This window comes from Scatophagus argus, chromosome 4, assembly GCF_020382885.2.
Source record: "Scatophagus argus isolate fScaArg1 chromosome 4, fScaArg1.pri, whole genome shotgun sequence".
Lineage (NCBI taxonomy): Eukaryota > Metazoa > Chordata > Actinopteri > Scatophagidae > Scatophagus > Scatophagus argus.
In genome coordinates this window covers 21,445,859-21,462,465 of record NC_058496.1, presented here as the reverse complement: position 1 = coordinate 21,462,465, position 16,607 = coordinate 21,445,859, and the positions used below count along the sequence as shown (strand labels likewise).

At 41.2% G+C, this 16,607-nt stretch overlaps 2 protein-coding genes across 7 annotated transcripts in view; one reads left to right on the top strand and one right to left on the bottom strand.

The window, feature by feature from the left end:
* Positions 1-252: 252 nt before the first annotated feature.
* On the bottom strand, positions 253-4,137 carry pgam5 (PGAM family member 5, serine/threonine protein phosphatase, mitochondrial). Of its 6 annotated transcripts, none has more exons than XM_046385754.1 (6): positions 3,610-4,137; positions 2,893-3,065; positions 2,273-2,398; positions 1,933-2,027; positions 1,156-1,289; positions 253-771 (listed from the first exon to the last, which is right to left on the bottom strand). In XM_046385754.1, exons 1-6 carry the CDS (start codon positions 3,837-3,839, stop codon positions 621-623), a joined length of 909 nt encoding a protein of 302 aa, XP_046241710.1. In that variant the 5' UTR covers positions 3,840-4,137; the 3' UTR covers positions 253-620. The 6 variants fall into 6 exon arrangements, with proteins under 6 accessions (XP_046241710.1, XP_046241711.1, XP_046241712.1 ...); XM_046385755.1 differs by having other exon boundaries at positions 1,156-1,286; XM_046385756.1 differs by having other exon boundaries at positions 1,933-2,021.
* Positions 4,138-4,337: 200 nt separating this feature from the next.
* Positions 4,338-16,607, top strand: part of zdhhc8b (zinc finger DHHC-type palmitoyltransferase 8b) — a 64,817-nt gene continuing 52,547 nt past the window's right edge. The window contains exon 1 of the mRNA XM_046385749.1: positions 4,338-5,309. Coding sequence (XP_046241705.1) covers positions 5,206-5,309 — 104 coding nt within the window. The 5' untranslated portion in view covers positions 4,338-5,205. The remainder of the gene's footprint in view (positions 5,310-16,607) is intronic.

The following is a 16,607-nucleotide window of genomic DNA, read 5'->3' as shown; positions in this document are numbered from 1 at the left end:
TAATTCTGGTCTCAGAATGTTTATGAATGTGGAACTTTGCAAAAATGCACCTAAAAAACTTAAAACATGCTTCTTGTGCTTTTAGCATTCTGTGCTTTAGTAAAAAAGATAACTTTCATGGTGAATTTTTTCTGTATGTCTAGACCTCATTTGCTTTCAACTAATCAATAAAACATCACACCTACTTTACTGCCACTGTGTTTTGTTTTGTTTTTTTGAGATATTTCAGTTTTATTCACAAAGAAAAATGTGAGCATTCATCATTTTGTTTTTATTTACTACAGCTGCACCACACAACACATAATCCTCACTTCAGCAAACTGTAATGAAATGTTAAGCTGGGAGCAAGATTTGCATTTACAACAGCTAAACAAATACAACAGTTTTTTCTGTAAAAATCCTGTTACATTCAGGAGGAGTTGCTCTGACTGGCCTCTGCTGGCATTTGATGACACAGAAGCAACCACGACCACAGAGTCTCTCTTTACATGATGGTAGTTCAATTACAAAATAATAACAACAGTATTTTTCAGGACACTTAAGGAGAAAACTGAGCTTTGCCCCGCGACCAACTAATTGGGCACTGGACTGAGTCCCAGGAACTGTGGTGTGTTGTGCCATCAGGTCCGTGTTAGTTTGTCCGGAGGCATGAATCCTGCATCTCCCAAAGCTCTGAGGGCCACCCTTCCATTCGGGCGGATGGTGAGCCATGTGATGCTGCCGTTGTTCAAGCCCATACGTAACCAGCCTTCTGGAGGAAACTGCAGAGCCCTGCGAGAACAAAAGAAAGATGAGCAGCTGAGAACGAGCGTCTGAATACTGGACTTACTGTTATTTGACAAGCCACTTGTTTAAAAATTAATCTGATCTGTGTGAGATGCTGTCCAGTAAGTACTCATTTGGAGAATACTTAACGTTTGTCATAACTAACTAGACGTACCAAATGGTCTTTGTAGCCAGAAGCACAGGACAAGCAGTCAACAATGCTGCATATAGTAGCTAGAAAACTTAGATTAAACAGGAAGAACATATTCAATCAAAGAAATCTTATGAAAAACACTTGCTACATTGTTTAAACACGATGGGTAGCGAAGCAAGAAGCCACTCTCTGGTCTCAGCTTAGTCGTGACGAGCGAGTCTGCTGGCGACACAAACCTGCAGACAAAATAACGGATGACATTGGCATGACACACGATGATCTCGTAGCTGTCCTCCTTCTGCTTGGGGTCAGCCCGGTGGATGTAGCGGCGGAAGGCTGCCTCAATGCGAGCTCCGTCTTCGTGGTACTGCTGGAGGACGGTAAAGAGGTTGAAAGCCACCTTTGTCAACATGAAAGGGTTCTGTTTGAACCCCATCAGTCAGTACATGATGCTGCTGTGCATTGCAGTGGAATGTGTGAAGAGTTTCATTCCAAAATGAGGGCCAACTATATAGGAAACGTTACTTTTGCTAAAGGCTGAAAGACAGCACTGAATCACAGAGGGGGGCTGTAGAAAATACTAGTGGTTACATTCAGATTAACAGTGCAATTATATTTTAGAATTAGGCGTTACTGAATAAGACGTTGACATGGACAGTTCGTAGGATGGTTTCATCAACAATCCTGTTTTTGATGAAGCCTGGGTCTTGGAGCTGATCCTCAGCTTCCAGACTCCTTAAAAATGCTGGCATTTTGGACATCAACTCTTCCTATGAGCCATTCCTGTGGCAGCGCACTGTTGTATTGGCTGATCTTTGCAGCTGAAAGCCTAAACAAGCACTTGACAAGACACTTACACAAACATATGGCCAGCAGAAAATGACCTGAACAAGAATATGCAACAAAAAAAACAAACAAACAAAAAAAACACAGAAAAGAAAAAAAAAAGAAAAGAAAAGGAAAATGGGGTCTAAAGCCCACTATGGAGACAGAGTGGGTGTGGCTTCTCTCACCACAGCATCAGGCTTCCAGTGAGTGACAGGTGGAACTGGCTCTATAGGTGCACCCTCTCTCAGCAAATCACAGCTCAACAGCTCCACTCCTGGACCCGTATGACAATGGGCACAAGGGGAATAAATGTTAATATACATTTGTGGTGTTCAGCTTTAATTGGGCCTGTACAGAATCATCTAGGCTGCCAAACAGGAAAGAGTGCCATGCCACAAAAAGATAAAGAATTTTGACTGATACTGTTCATATAAAATATAGCCTATAAAATCCTATAAACTGAAATACTTTTTAGAGTGACAAAATTAAACTTTCCCAAAGCCCAATGAGGAATCTGTCCACTACCTGGGAGGTGTTTGCTGATGATATGTGCTGTCTCTGTAGCCCTGGCCATGCTGGAGTGGATTAGGACGTCATACTTCAGTCCCAGTGCTGCTAACCGCTTGCCTGTCAAGTCGGCCTGCTCACGACCTAGAAGTGAACACACAACGCTTATCATAATAGTGTGTCAGATACAGTGAGGGAAAACAGAGAACAGCATGCAAGCTAACAGAGATTCTGCCAGGCTGGGACAGCACATGCATGTTGTTACACTATCAGAGACAGAACAGCAGAGACGGAAGCTCATTCCAAGTATTAATATGTACTTCTGAGTCTCTACATTTAAGAGTAGACTTAAAACTTTCTTTTTTGACAAAACTTATAGTTAGGGCTGGCCCCTAGTTATGCTACTATAGGCTTAGACTGCCAGGGGATCTCCCACGATGCACTGAGCTCTCTCTCTTCCTCTCCCTCTCCTTCTGCACACATTTATGTCCCATTAATGCAGGAAAGTGTCATGAGATAACTTTTGCTGTGAATTGGTACTATGTAAATAAACTGAAATGAAATTGTTTGACTGAAATGACTGTTCTTCAGACTGCTGCCTGTTCAACTCTCCATGTGACATAATGGGAAATAAGGACCTAATGGAGTGAGGATCCTCTCTTTGTCACTGTTTCCGCTCAGGTTGTACTGGGAGTGTCTGATGAGGAGGATGTTGCGGGTAGCTTTTGGTTTGCCATTGTCCTGCTCAGAGCTGGGGTCTTCAGTTGCAGTTTCTTTCTTCTTCCCATTGGACAGAGCAGATGGGTCTCTCCTAAACAGAGTTAAGACGAGGTGATCTTAAGATTAGAAGTGGCTTTGTCTCACATGGTTAGCTTGAGGGATGGAAAACTGGGTTAACAATATTATTTAAGATCATTATCAGCATGATACGATATAGAAAGACAATCAAATTAAGAATACTGTGACAGCAAATATGATGAGCCACGATTTTAATAGACATGGTCATTGTTGCTTTCATTTAAGCTTATAAAATGGTGATGATGACGTCTGGAGAATGTGATTTGTAGGCCGGGGCGTCTCAGTAGCATGATCCTTCATTTAAAAGGATATGCTGTGACACATTTTAGGTTTATGAAAGAACTGCAGCTCCTGTGATATTGGACAGTTGCAGTCGGTGAGACTGTGACCGCCAAATTTAATGTTAAAAATATAGTAATAGCAGTCTGTCTTGTCAGAAGCATTGTGGCTTGGCCGTGCCAAAGTGAAAGAAAGAAAGAGAATGGAGGTAATATAACAGGACTAGCTGCGATCATATAATCACACAGTCAGGAGACAGCGCGTGTAGAGGCACGTACTTATCCCAGTTGAAGTCCCAAGAGTGTCCACTCGGGGCTGGTGTGTGGCTGGCAGGTGTCCATGCCGGCTGCGCAGCTTGAAGGACGTTGAACCTCGACCACCGACTGGACACCTCTCCACGCTGCTCACCGAAATATCGACGGGAGTCGGCAGCGGCAGCCGCCAACACTAGGACGGCAGAGCCTCCAGCGAATCCGCAAATAAGTTTTAAACTTTTCCTGTACGACATCCTGCGAGACACCGAAGAAGTAAACTACCGGTGTTGTTAGCTAATTAGCCGAGTTTAAGTGGTCCACTGTTAACAAGACGTGGTAACGCTATCCCCTCCACGAATGTGTGGAGTTCTCCTAAAGGGCGTCTGACTGTCACTTCCAGCTTCCTCAAACGAAACAAAACACGCTTTTGTGGTACAAATATCAACCGGTTTGCACCTCTCAGACGGGAACTAAAAATACAGCCGGAACAACAGAGCTATAGCAGGCTAATCTAAGCAGTTTCGCACAAATATTACGGTGGCTCGACCGAGCCAAAACAGTTGGCTTTCGCAATCCGCTCAAATCCCAACATGTGCCACTCGATGGCGCTCTAATACACAAATCCACAATTGTAACTACAGCGTAGTAGTCCACGAGTAGCCCAGATCATTTCCCCCGCTTACAGTGGCACTGAAATCTCCATCGAATATGTAACATTTCAGTGTTGCCAGCTGTATGAGCTTTTAACTTATTCGGTTTACCGTCAAAGTCGCACAAATCCACACACTAATTCAGAAAGATTTCACCTCACGAGAGCTTACCACTGTCCCTTCTTCTTTACACCTACCCTCCATGTCTATTAGTGTGATCGAGGACTGGGTGGGATGAGCCGAGCGTAATCATTTTAGCAATTTCGGGTTTATTCAGTATATGCAGATTGGTGCACAATAACCACACCGAATTTAAGAATGGAAGTTGACTCTTTGAAAAAGTCATTATGGCTGTTTGGTCCATATGTGTAAGCTTGAAGGCAGGACAGCAACATTAAACTGCGGGATTCTTAATGAAGTTTGGTCTTGTGCGCTACACCTTAATAACACTGCACATTCAGACCAGAGCTACCTTACAAAAAATTAAACAGCGATAGCTACTAGTCTTCAACTTTGAGAGACTCTTCGGTGTCAATATAATACAGCCTGCAGGCAGACTGTAAGAGTCGACGAGCACTTGCGAGAAAAGTACGTTTTTATATTCGCGGAATCGCTGACAAGAAATGAGTGCAGAAGAAACGATGCTTCCGACGAAATACAAAGTAACGCCGTAGATCCGATCGTTTTCTTGCGAAGGCACTTGCAGGGTTTACACACAGGCTCCACCTTTTCAAGTGGTTCAGTGACCTCACCAGTGGGCTGGATTGTAAGGGTGGGATTTCTGGGCTTTCAGTGAGCGCGGTGTATTTCTGCCTCTCTGTCTTAGGATCTGTGCGGCTTCAACGACAGCAAAAGACGGACTGGTTGTACCTTTAATAGCTACAGAAAGGCCTGTAAACTGTACACTGCAACCTTTTTCTACATGCGACTCCAATCGGAATAAATAATTGAGGAATGTGGAAATTACAGAATGCCCAACAGCGCTGGAAAGAGATTTAAACCCACCAAATACATCCCAGTGTCCACTGCTGCCACACTCCTTGTGGGATCGACCACTTTATTTTTCGTTTTCACGTAAGTTTGCATCGCTTCTTGTTCTTATTCGTCGCACTCAGGGATTTTCTTACGATGTGTTTCCTCAGATTACACAGAAAATGAATGGCTTTGTAGCTCGAAGTTTGCATGGTTGGATTCAGCCACTTAGGTAGTATATGTGATTTTATAGGAGTGTGTGTAACCTAACGGGGAATCTTACAGGAGTTCTACAATGGATCTACAAAAAGCAGTCTTCCTGTGCAGCCGTAGACACACCATTCAGCCATTGTACCTGCAAGGCAAACTTCCAATGAAACATGCAAGTTTAGCAACGATGTAATCGTGCAGGAGACCAGAGCTTAGGCCGCAGATACTCGCTTTCCATTGAGGAAAATGCAGCAGGCAGTAGTAGATACGATTAAAATGGTTGCATTGCCTGAGCGTGCGGTTGTGTCTGATTCATGCACACCAAGTTGGGGTAGTTACAGTGTAAAACAACCTATCAACTAGCATTATAATCATTTTCGTCTTGCGGTTCCCAAAGTACAGTCCTGCAGGAGATCTCCAACTGGATTTCATTGCATTTGAAGTACAGCCATGTCTCATCTAGTGTGCATACAGTACTTTAGGTTTTCCTTTCTCTGACCAAGGCCAGCAGGTCATTAAGCTTTCAAAAGGGGACGCTAAATTGAGTTCCAGTAAATTTCTATGTTCTGACAAGCAGGTGAGAGTGGTTCATCCACACCAGCTGCAATCAGGATGATTATATTGTCACTCAGCCTATCAGCCGGCATCACAGTCGTGCCAAGGACCCCCACATAGGACGGCTTTCGTCCCAGGCCGCTCCATCTGAAGAATGAAGAAGAGGGGTAACAGCAGAGAGTCTCAATCTTTGGTCTGAATCATCATTTCTGCAGACTCCTCTCATGCTGGCCCCTAGGTGAATTGATTGCAAGTTAAATCAATGCCACACTCAGTCTTACATCTGCAAAGAACCCGATGGTAGGGCTGAAAATCATTTGGGAACCTCTGAACTGGAGTGAGTGCTGTGGGGATAGATCATCCGACCTTTATCCAAAATGTTATTGCAGAATGTGAGTCCTCACCCTCCACAGGTAGAAGGTTTTAGAGTGTTTATTTTGTGTTACTGTGGATAATAGGATTTGGATTTGCATAATAACAAGTGGTTTGTATCATTTTAACAGGTTTTTGCTTTATATGTATTCATATACATCAGTAGCTGTTGCGAGTCAAAGGTTGTGTGTAACACAGATGTGTACTGGATGCAAATGTCAGATGCGGTATATGTTCTTCACTTGGTTGAACAAGGTTTGTCCCAAATGGACACAGAAAATGCTTCAGCCACACCAGGAGTGATTTTGCACTCTGTCTCAGGTCAATGACTGGAACTGAAAGAAACATATGGTGTTTATGCGTTGTGTCAGTAGGATGGATTGCAGCTTTAAAAATCCCAGCTCTCCTTAGTATACTGTCTAGGGCTTTGTGTAAACAAATGACATGAAAAGTGTTGATGTAGAATTAATGTGTTGCAATTTAACAATGATTTCAGCCATATGGTTCACAAATAGCTGGAGTCAGAATCTTTGTCACTCAGAGATTTTTTCAAAATAATAGTTTTCTTCTCTCGCTGGGGTTCCCTTCCATTTAAACAGTAAGGTTCTTCCCTCGGCAGATGGTTCCAGGGTGAGGATTAAGACTTTACTCTGTTGCTCCTTAATTTCCCAGTTAAAGGTCCAGAGGATTGTGTCGCCTATAATGGAACCTCCTGGGGAGCAGTGAAGTAGGCCATGCATCCTCACTCTCAAACACACATAGAGTCCATTATGTTCAACTTAGTCTGGCCTTGTGGTACACCTTTATCTAAAATATCTTAACAAAAGCTACATGTAACAAGTACAAAAGTAGCAACATACAACTACAATACATACAACTTTTTATTCCTAGGCTGCAGCATGTTTAAGGTCTCACTGTTGCTAGCAGGCCACTTGGTGTCATATGGGCAGTGGAGGATGGGACTCAGAGCCAGCACTGGCTCACACACACACTGTCCATGGTGTGTTACTGTGTTTGGCTTACTGACGCCTGACAGTTTGTGTTTCCCACAGAGACTGAATTAGAACACATTAGTACAGAATTATTTATATCTCCGCAGTATGACCACAACTCACCACAAAAATACTGATGATAAATTAAGCTTTTGGTCATGATTTACCCAACATAATGTCATGCCAGCCCTGATTTTGTTATACAGTAGCTTAGACCCCTCACTCTCTAAATTTGTCCCATCTCTATATAGCTGCATTGAAAAAGCTCTATGTTACCTTTGAGTAATTCCTCAGAATGGCTTCATCACTGAATTTGACAATATGCCAAATGAACCTGTTCAGGAAACAGAACAGCCAGGCTGAGCATTATCATGTGTTGCTAAGCCCAATAGTCCATACTTCAGAGTATGCATGGATAAATGTGTGGAAACTTTCAATTGATCGTGTGGAAATGTCCTGTGTTCAGCAGTTTTTGCTGTGTGAAGGTGAATTATGAGAGAGGTAGTCAGTGGTGGCAGTTGGAGCCAGCATATCACCGGGCTGAGAGCAGTGCTGCAGTTGAGAGCAGGCCTGACAGGAATCTAATCTTCAGCTTCCACATCTGTTTCCTCCTTTTCACCGTATATCCATTGAATCATACTTCATTCAGATCCCACTGGATGCATTGTTTTGCATTTGTGCCACAATCAGAGGTTATTGTAGAGATTTTTAAATGTATTTCCGATTTTGGTTGAGAGTGTGCCGTTGTCGATGTATAGGAAGGAGAAGGATGAGAATCAGCCAGTTTAAACAAGTGCTACTATATTTAACCTCCGCTTAACCCCTGTATAGAACCTCTGTTTTACTGTGAAATATAATTTGGGAAACTAAATGGAACAAAATGGTTAGCTATGTCTTTTTAGCTATGTCTTTGTTTACACAACACAGCAGGCCATAATATCCTCAATTGTATGTTTTTATGAAGTGTTAGCCAAATACTGCATCTTCCCTCACCTGCTCATCAGTATGGCTAATATTAGCTACCATTAAGGTTAGCTAATTAGTTTCATGAAATTAAATGTCTTTCATTAACACTGAGCAAATGCATACTTATGGAGTCATTTTACTGTCTATGGGCACAGCACTAGCTCTCATAGTTGAGTTGAAGAACAACATAAAAATGTATATTTTCTGTACAAATTTAGTAATTAACCTTTCCCCCCATGTATATAACTACATTCAACATATGGGCACATATATAAGTCCAGAAGTGTTGGTAGGCTACTCACACTTTGCTGTGGTTTCCACCCTCTTTGTGTTAACCTGGCCCATAGTCGTTCTGCTCTATGTCACATTGTGCTTTTCTGTGTCTTATTAATTGAAGGTCTAAAAGCATAATTGAATGTTTGTTCATTGATCCTAATTCGCGTCCTGCGTGCGATTGTGTATGCTGAGCTGCCGGTGTCTTTTTGTCAAGGGGTTTGGTAAACAAGCTTGTAACCGATAATGCCTCGCTGCTCGGTATTAGTGTCCATTAGAGCCTGTGTGCCTTCCTCCTGTGCGGCGTTAGTGGCTTTAAGGCGCCCCACACAACAATTCATTCTGTAGTTAAATGAATTGTTGGTTTAAGTCGTCCTGTTTATGCTCATTGTGCAAGTCAGCCCATCTCGGCTGCCTGTTTTAAATATTGCTCACGTGGCATTGGGGCTGATTTGTGTTTAGTTTGTTTATTAAAATAGGTGCCTGAGGATAGTACCAAATTTGAGATGTTGCAAATACAGAGAATTTCTCAAAGGAAGGAAATTGCCAATTTACATGTTATCAAAATGTCCTATTAGCAGCTCTTTCGGTGTTTGCGCTCAAGAAAATGCATCTTTCAAATCTGGAAACCAGAGAATCTCAGTCTCCCTGATGTGATACTTATCATGTACAACACACTGATCACTGAACAGGACTTAGTGACGTAGTCGTACAATTTTAACCTTCTAATAAATTTTATAGAAACATTCCAAATTTCAGCTCTTAAGGCAAGCTCATCAGTATTCGTCTTCATGTCGTACTCAACTTGCTATAAGAAACATTCATTGAAATATTATATTCTGTCTTCACACACTGTCACTGTATTCAGATTCAGCCCCTCATCTGAAGTGGATGAGTGATGGTGATATGCTGTCCTCATGTCACGCAGACAATAAAACTTTGATTATCTTGACCAGAAGTAGTCGGTAGATGTACACCTCACTAGGGCCAAAATATTTCCTTGGCCTGTTGATAAAATCCATGTGGCACAGTCTTCTGGCTTGTTACTTGTACTTGTAACTGCTGTATTTTGTCGTTGAATATAAAACCAGCTGCCGGTCGGTGCGGTGTGGCTAGCTTTGTCAGATTAGATAACAAAGTAATTTCCTCTGTAGGTCCTCATCCATCAGCACCTGGGACCGAGGGCCTGGAGATTGACAATTGCAGTGCAGGCTTGAGTCGCCTCTGCTTTCAAAAACTACTTAAAGTGACAGGCCATAATGAATGGAGGAGGAGTCTCGTTTCATTTTGAGCTAGAGCAAAAGATGAGGCCAGGGTTATAAAATTGCCTTTTTATTTGTAGTTTGTGTGGTGATTAATGATTAATTTTCTTTCTTATTGTGGTTTATGGTTTACCACAAGACACGTTTCCAACCTATAAAATCATTACACACTGAAGGCCAATCCCCTGCTGCAGCAGCAGCGTCACAGCCTTAAAGGATAATTCCAGTTTATTTTGAACACGGTGTATTTCCCATAAATGCAGCTGTAGTGACTATGTGGTTCTTGCAGACTTTGCACTCTTTCGTGCAGAGAATGAAGTAAACGAGAAGTCACGCTGAACAGTGAAAAGAAAGTGAATGTACACAGAGACAGAAGAAAGACAGAAACGCGAAGGACCAATTTGGCTTACTGCATAGAGATCTACAGTCACAAAACCCTGTTTTCCTTTTCTAGAATGTAACTGTTGACGTGACTTAATTCACTTTGAAGTATTTATACTCACAAGTAGTCTGTAGCTGTGTTATGTCCCTTCCCCCATTTAGAAGCAAAACTCCTCTGACAGCATGTTTCTTTGATACCATCATGTAGCTCCAGTCTGAGATACTTTCTATTTAAATCCATCTACTGTTGAACACTGCTACTTAGAAATGACATTATAGTTGTTATGCATGTACCTCTGGTACAAACTTGTCCTGAGTGATATTCAGGGGCCTTAGGGGTCCTTGAGAGAAGTTCCTAAATTATTTCAGTATAATATAATTAATTTGAAAGTATCACAGTCAGTGTACTGTATGTTTACAGATTCCCATTGGTGTCACAGGTTTCAGTGTCCTGACATTGTCTATGTATTGCCTAATCAACACCAAACATCTTTCTCTATATTTGTCTCTAATGTCTTTTTTTATCAGATTGGGGCTGATGTGTATCAGTATGCCTGTCCATAACACTAAGAATGTTTATTGGCCATGCTAGCGGCTTAGCTCTGTGAATGCTAATGTTGGTCTTTTGGTCGGTCGGTCAACCACGTTGGTTCAGACTGAAATATCGCCACTACTGGATGGATTGCCATGACATTCAGTCTCCTTACTGCACTACCTAATTACAGCCTTACAGAGCCGGTAGACGAGACTTGCTGTAGACTTCTCTTGTTTTTAGTTTTCAGTGGTGCATGTAATTGTCAAATGTCTGAACGTTCAAAAATAAGGGAAATGATGAAACTAGCTTCTGTGGAAGGAAAAAAAGACCCCAGTTTCTCCGGAATACCATAAATGTTTTTTTGATTTAGAAACTCATTCATGTTCATCACATTTTTATGCCAAACAAAACGCTATTTTGGAGTGATCAGTGTCAAAATGTCAGTGGGAATGAACTCCAGTACAGTTTTTACACATGTAATGACTTTGATGCATTGTGTCACTGTTGCACATCATAGTGAAAATGCAAATGAAAATAGAGATATTCTTGGATGTTGTTGTTGTTTTTAAAATGTCTAACATCAAAAAGTCTCCTTTCAAACAGTGGAGACAGCGGGAGAAATCATGGTGCCATGCTGTTCCAGTGGGAGCTTGAAATGTCTGAATCTGGACTGCGTGCTTGATGATCTTGTTTGTGATGTGATCAAATGTGCGTTTCTGACAAATGTCTGGATCTACTAATGATCTAACAGAGTGTCAGTCTTGGAGACCTCTGAATGGGATTCTCTGGGCTTGTGAGCAACCATTAGCATACAACCAATACATCCAAGGTGCATACACACAAACCAGCCCTGTCCACCGTGGCAAGGAACTGTCATATATCTGTCGAGCAAAGGTATGTCCATCTGTTGTGTCTCCTCAGAGCAAAGCTGCAGAGTAGTGGTTCTCATTGTGGGGCCATGGTTCCAGTTAAGGTTCTTTTCTTGAATTTCCCTCAGGATCAATAAAGCATCTATCTATCTATCTTTTGAAGGCTCCTAGGGGGAGAACAGAAAAATAATTTGATTGTGTTTGTCTATTGTTATCTCTAAGATAACATAGAAAAAGATAGAATCACCTATGTGGCCACTGTGGAGACCATGGTTATGCTTGACCTATAGGATAACCAGTGACCATTGTACAAAGGCAAACTTACACTGAAGATAAGAGTATTGGGAACTGCCTCCTCATCTTCCCCCCATCATGATAGGATCATCAATAGGCCTATAAGCAGCAGGCTGTTGCTTTCATACAGTCAGAGTAGTCTGTCGCCATTGGTATTGATGAGTCGAAGAGGCCCAGAAAATAAAAGGCCAGGTCTCCTAATCTCTTTCCATCCCAGCCGTCCTGTCACTGCCTGACAACTAGGTTAAGATAATGCTGACAGATCCTCTTCTCTGGCTCTCCAACATGCATCCGCGAACACGTCGACTGCCTACTGTACCTGCCACACGAACTGGTGCCAGCTTTAAATTCTGTGAAGTTTCACTTTAAGGCAAGTTTTCCTGATTCAGTTCCTCTGTAATTTTCCACAAAAGCATCAGTGTTATCACCTACTCTACAAGATGAATACAGTTTATTGCATTATAAATAGTCCACTGCTCCTTTTTAATCATCACATTTTGCAAGCAATAGTTTCCTTTCTCTCTTTGCATCTCTTCCAAAAATGAAATGAGAATCCCAAAACAAATTCAGTGTGTTTAAATATACAGCTAATTCATAGTAAAATCCTATCTGCATTTGACCCTATGTTTTTAATAGGGTGAGATCATTGTTTGCAGATTAGCAGGATTTATAAGAATTGATTAAAAGCATAAACCCAGTAATCTACAACAGCAGGTGATAAAGAATCCAAATTGTGCATCATGTTCTTAGCATAATTTTCAAACCCATGTTAAGCTTAAATAGAAATCAGTGCCTTCTAAAATTAGCCGTCCTCTTTCTGCCAAGCTTCCAACTTGTTTGTTTATTTGTGCACTCTTTTGTAATATGCGTGAATCAGGTAAATTTAATATGCCTTGAAGAACAGGGAGGAAATATCTTTAATTTGGTCAGATGGATCATCTGTATTTTGGATCAATCAAGTTGATTTTGTTTCCCCCTGCAGCTCATGACTGTGTCTTTATTTTAAGTCCTTTTGGTTTCTCTGAAGCAGTGACTTTCTGGAGCTTTAATGCTTGCCAAAAAAGTAAATTGTGCCTTGTGATGCCATAGTTGAGCTAAATGGATCCATGTGGATTCAGTGCACAGCAGTGTGTGGGCGAAAAGTGCGGGAAAGTGCAGCGAGGTGCTCTGAGAGTTTGCTGCACTCCACCACCCTCCCAACAGCCGAATAAGCCAAGGCTGCCTGAAAAGTCTCCTCTTGGGGAACATGTGGGATTCATTTAGACCTCCAGCCTCTCCCTCCTTGGGTGTCTCCACCCTGTTTCCCCTCGTGTTGCTTTGCCAGAGGGAGCCCATGACTGGTAATAAGTAGAAACAGAATTCTATGTCTTAACACCCTCGGCTGGAGTGGTTTTCTGAGAGATCAAGGAGTCTGTAGTGAACTGAGACTCCCAGTGTTTACAAGACCGAAGCAGTGTCCATCTCTCAGACTCAGAGGAAGACAAGCAGATAGACTCTGTGATTATAAGGGCAGGTCTTCCGCATCTTTGCCACTTTTTGAAGTAAGTGGTTTTAGAGGTCTGTGGGGATGAGAGGGCACAGCAAACAGAGCCACACATTCAGCTCTGTAGTAGAGTTCAGCCATTGAACTACTGTAAACCTGTGAAGATCTCAACCTGTTCTTACTTGAAGCCGCTATGTGATTTCATTTATATGAAATTTTTCTGTGATTTTTACCATCTTTCAAATAATTCAGATGACAGTAGTTTTTAGTGGGAAATTTTAATACATTTCTACGAAATTAGACAATATTCTGGGGCAAACTCACACAGTCTTTGTGGTGTTTATTGATATCAGCGGAAAAATCTTGATACTACAACCGGGTTACAGTACAGTACAAAGTTCTCAAATTTATAGGCTTTAAAGCAGCTATAATGGACATAATAACAACACATCAGAGGACAGTGTGAAACAGGATGTCAGAGTAAAAGGTGTCGTTTGTAATGATGAACCAGCTGAGAATTGTCAGCTGAATGCTGATCCCCTTTGCCCAAAACTAACTAAAACTAACTGTTGTCATAGCATTTTTTTTTGTTGTTACCACAGCAGGCATGTGTTTCCAGTGAAAAGCTCTAAAACCCCACTGTACACTATCTACAAACACAGTTGAATGTATGATAATCTGGCTCTGTGCCTGCAAGTTATGTAAATAAATAATCATTTGCTGTCCCCAAGTGGCAAAAATCAATTATTGTAGGTTTAAAGCTGCTATGGTTAACATTTTAATGTTAGCTACGGATCAAATAACAACATGATTGTAAAAGGGCTCGCTTCCAGTCATGAACCCACAGAGAATTAACTCAGCTCCTCTGAGCTTTACAGTCTCTAAAGTCATAGTTTTGGTTTTACAGTTTACAGCAGGACCTTCCTAGACAAAGTTGGTGACTAGCTGGTGAACACAGTGGAGCATATAGCATCTAAAGTCTCAGACAGGAATTTATAAAGAACAAAAGCAGATTAAATAGAGGAGATTCATGTAGTCAAAAGTCAAAATGAATGTTAATGTTAAACGTGTAAACGGGCAACTGCAACTACTTAATGCAGGCTTAAATAAGACACATTTGGTATCAATTTAATAATTTCTTGGTAAATGAAATAATAAATAAATAATAATAATATTATGATATAGTTTAAAAACACCCAAAGATAGTATTGTTCTTATATGTCCAAATGATGTACTTGTGTGACGTGACATTCTATAAATATGAGTGGTTGCTCTCATCCTTGAAGCCATGGATCCTGAGGGATCTAGCCAGGCTTGCCTCTGTTAGACATTTTCCAGTCCCTTTGTAGCTCACTGTAGAGGCAACCTTATACTGTCATGTCTGTCACATGCTATTATTTCACACCTCTCAGGTCAGTGTATGAATAGGCATCTCTTTTATATTGTTAGTTATTAAAACCTGACCTTCCAAATGTTAGGTACTTAAAGATAGAAATGTCCTCTTTGTTCATTAACATACAAATGTGTGTGGGCCTTAGCAGCAGCCCCTATAACAGTACAGCAGTACTGTACTTTGCTATGACAGTGTGTGTGTGTGTGTATATATATATATATATGTGTGTGTGTGTGTGTGTGTGTATATGTATGAAGTTGCTTTCATTAGACCAGAAAGACAAAACCTGTTTTGTTTTATGCATTTAGCAACACAACATGTTGTGCAATAGTTATTGTTTGACTTCCAAACGAGCTTCACCTTTTTAGCTTTCCACTCTCCATCATTCATTCCCATATCTGAAATTGTAATCAAAACACCAAAACACATATGAAAAGGCAAATGCATTCCTGCAATTTTTGGCTTTTTATGCAGGACTAAACATGTTTGTTTGTCTATTAAATTCCTGCCATTATACTAACCTACAGCTAGAATACCAAGAGAGAAAGTAAAGCCCAGCAAAACGTCACCCTGAACCAGTTTGTTGGTGAACCACTGTATTCCAACAAGCTACCTTGTTATCCTTTTGTCAAATGTCTATTTTAAAATTAGGTTAAATGGACAAATGTATTCAGCCCTCAGGCCTTCGCCATTCTCTGTGGATTTCAGTCATATGGAGAGAAATCTCTGCCACAGTTTGAATGTTGAAGCTAGTTTTGAAGAGTGTGTGGACTCAATTTGAGTTTTTATACTTGAAATGACATTAATCCCATAGATTGTTTTATTTAGGGACTGTGAATTATTGTTAAGATATGGCAAAAGGGCTGCAATACACTGAAGTTTGTGCTGAAAAGAAACCGGCCAGCTTTAAACTGTGGATTTCCTCTGCTAGACTGTTTTCTGCAGAAAAGCCTGCAATTTTTGAGTGTTATCCATATCCAGCTGATGAAGTCATTCTTGCTCTATCTTTGACTGAAAAAGAAGGACAGGAAGTTTGACTTTGGAAATACAAGCTGAGAATTCTTCACTTCCATAATTGAAGTCATAACAAAAGTTATTCCCTGGCACAGTTTGTCTTACGTAATTTGCTCCTTTTCATGTTTTAATGTGATATGACTCAGTCAAGCACTTCATTGGTTGGTCTGGATTTTTTTTTTTCATCAGGGAGTCTCGCAGTGTGGTTCTGCAGCTCTCAAGCACCCAAAGCATGATGTTTCAGCATGCTTTGGCTTCATCCTGTCTTATCTCTTTCAGGGTGAGGATGTTTTCTCTTCGTTTTGCCTTTGTCTTGTTTCAGGAGAACTTACTCTTCACTAAATCCCTCCCCTGAGCGATTGCCCATTCATACTGTAGCTCGGCAACCATACCAAGGCATGTAGCGGGTCTGCTAAACTTAGTTTCTCTTTAAGGCAAAGTGGTGTGCACGGGGCTGTACTCTCTACTCTGCATTTAGAGCGTTAGCGAGAGTCTGGAGCATTTATTTTTTGCCTTTCCAAAGAACACAAGAGCAAAAGTGTCTCTACCAGTATCTACTCCTCTGTAAACTTGTTGTTCGCATGTCAAGCTAACAAGCTGACAAGTTACAGCAGTAACTTAACCCAGAACTACTTTTAATACCGTAAGGTATTGGCTATATAATAGAGGCCTATTCAGAACCATCACATCAGAATTCATTAGCTCTTCATTTTAACAACAGCAGCCAATGTTATAGAGATAGCAAACTTAAGTCTGTCAAGCCCATTGGTTACTCTCCATCCTAATAGCCATTTTTATTAA

Excerpts from the sequence above, each read along its gene's own strand:
- pgam5 (XM_046385752.1), bottom strand. The coding sequence starts at position 3,839 with ATGTCGTACAGGAAAAGTTTAAAACTTATTTGCGGATTCGCTGGAGGC. Across the intron at positions 3,066-3,609 it reads TGGGACTTCAACTGGGATAA|GAGAGACCCATCTGCTCTGT; the intron begins GTACGTGCCTCT and ends AACTCTGTTTAG. Across the intron at positions 2,028-2,272 it reads CATCAGCAAACACCTCCCAG|GTCCAGGAGTGGAGCTGTTG; the intron begins GTAGTGGACAGA and ends ATTGTCATACGG.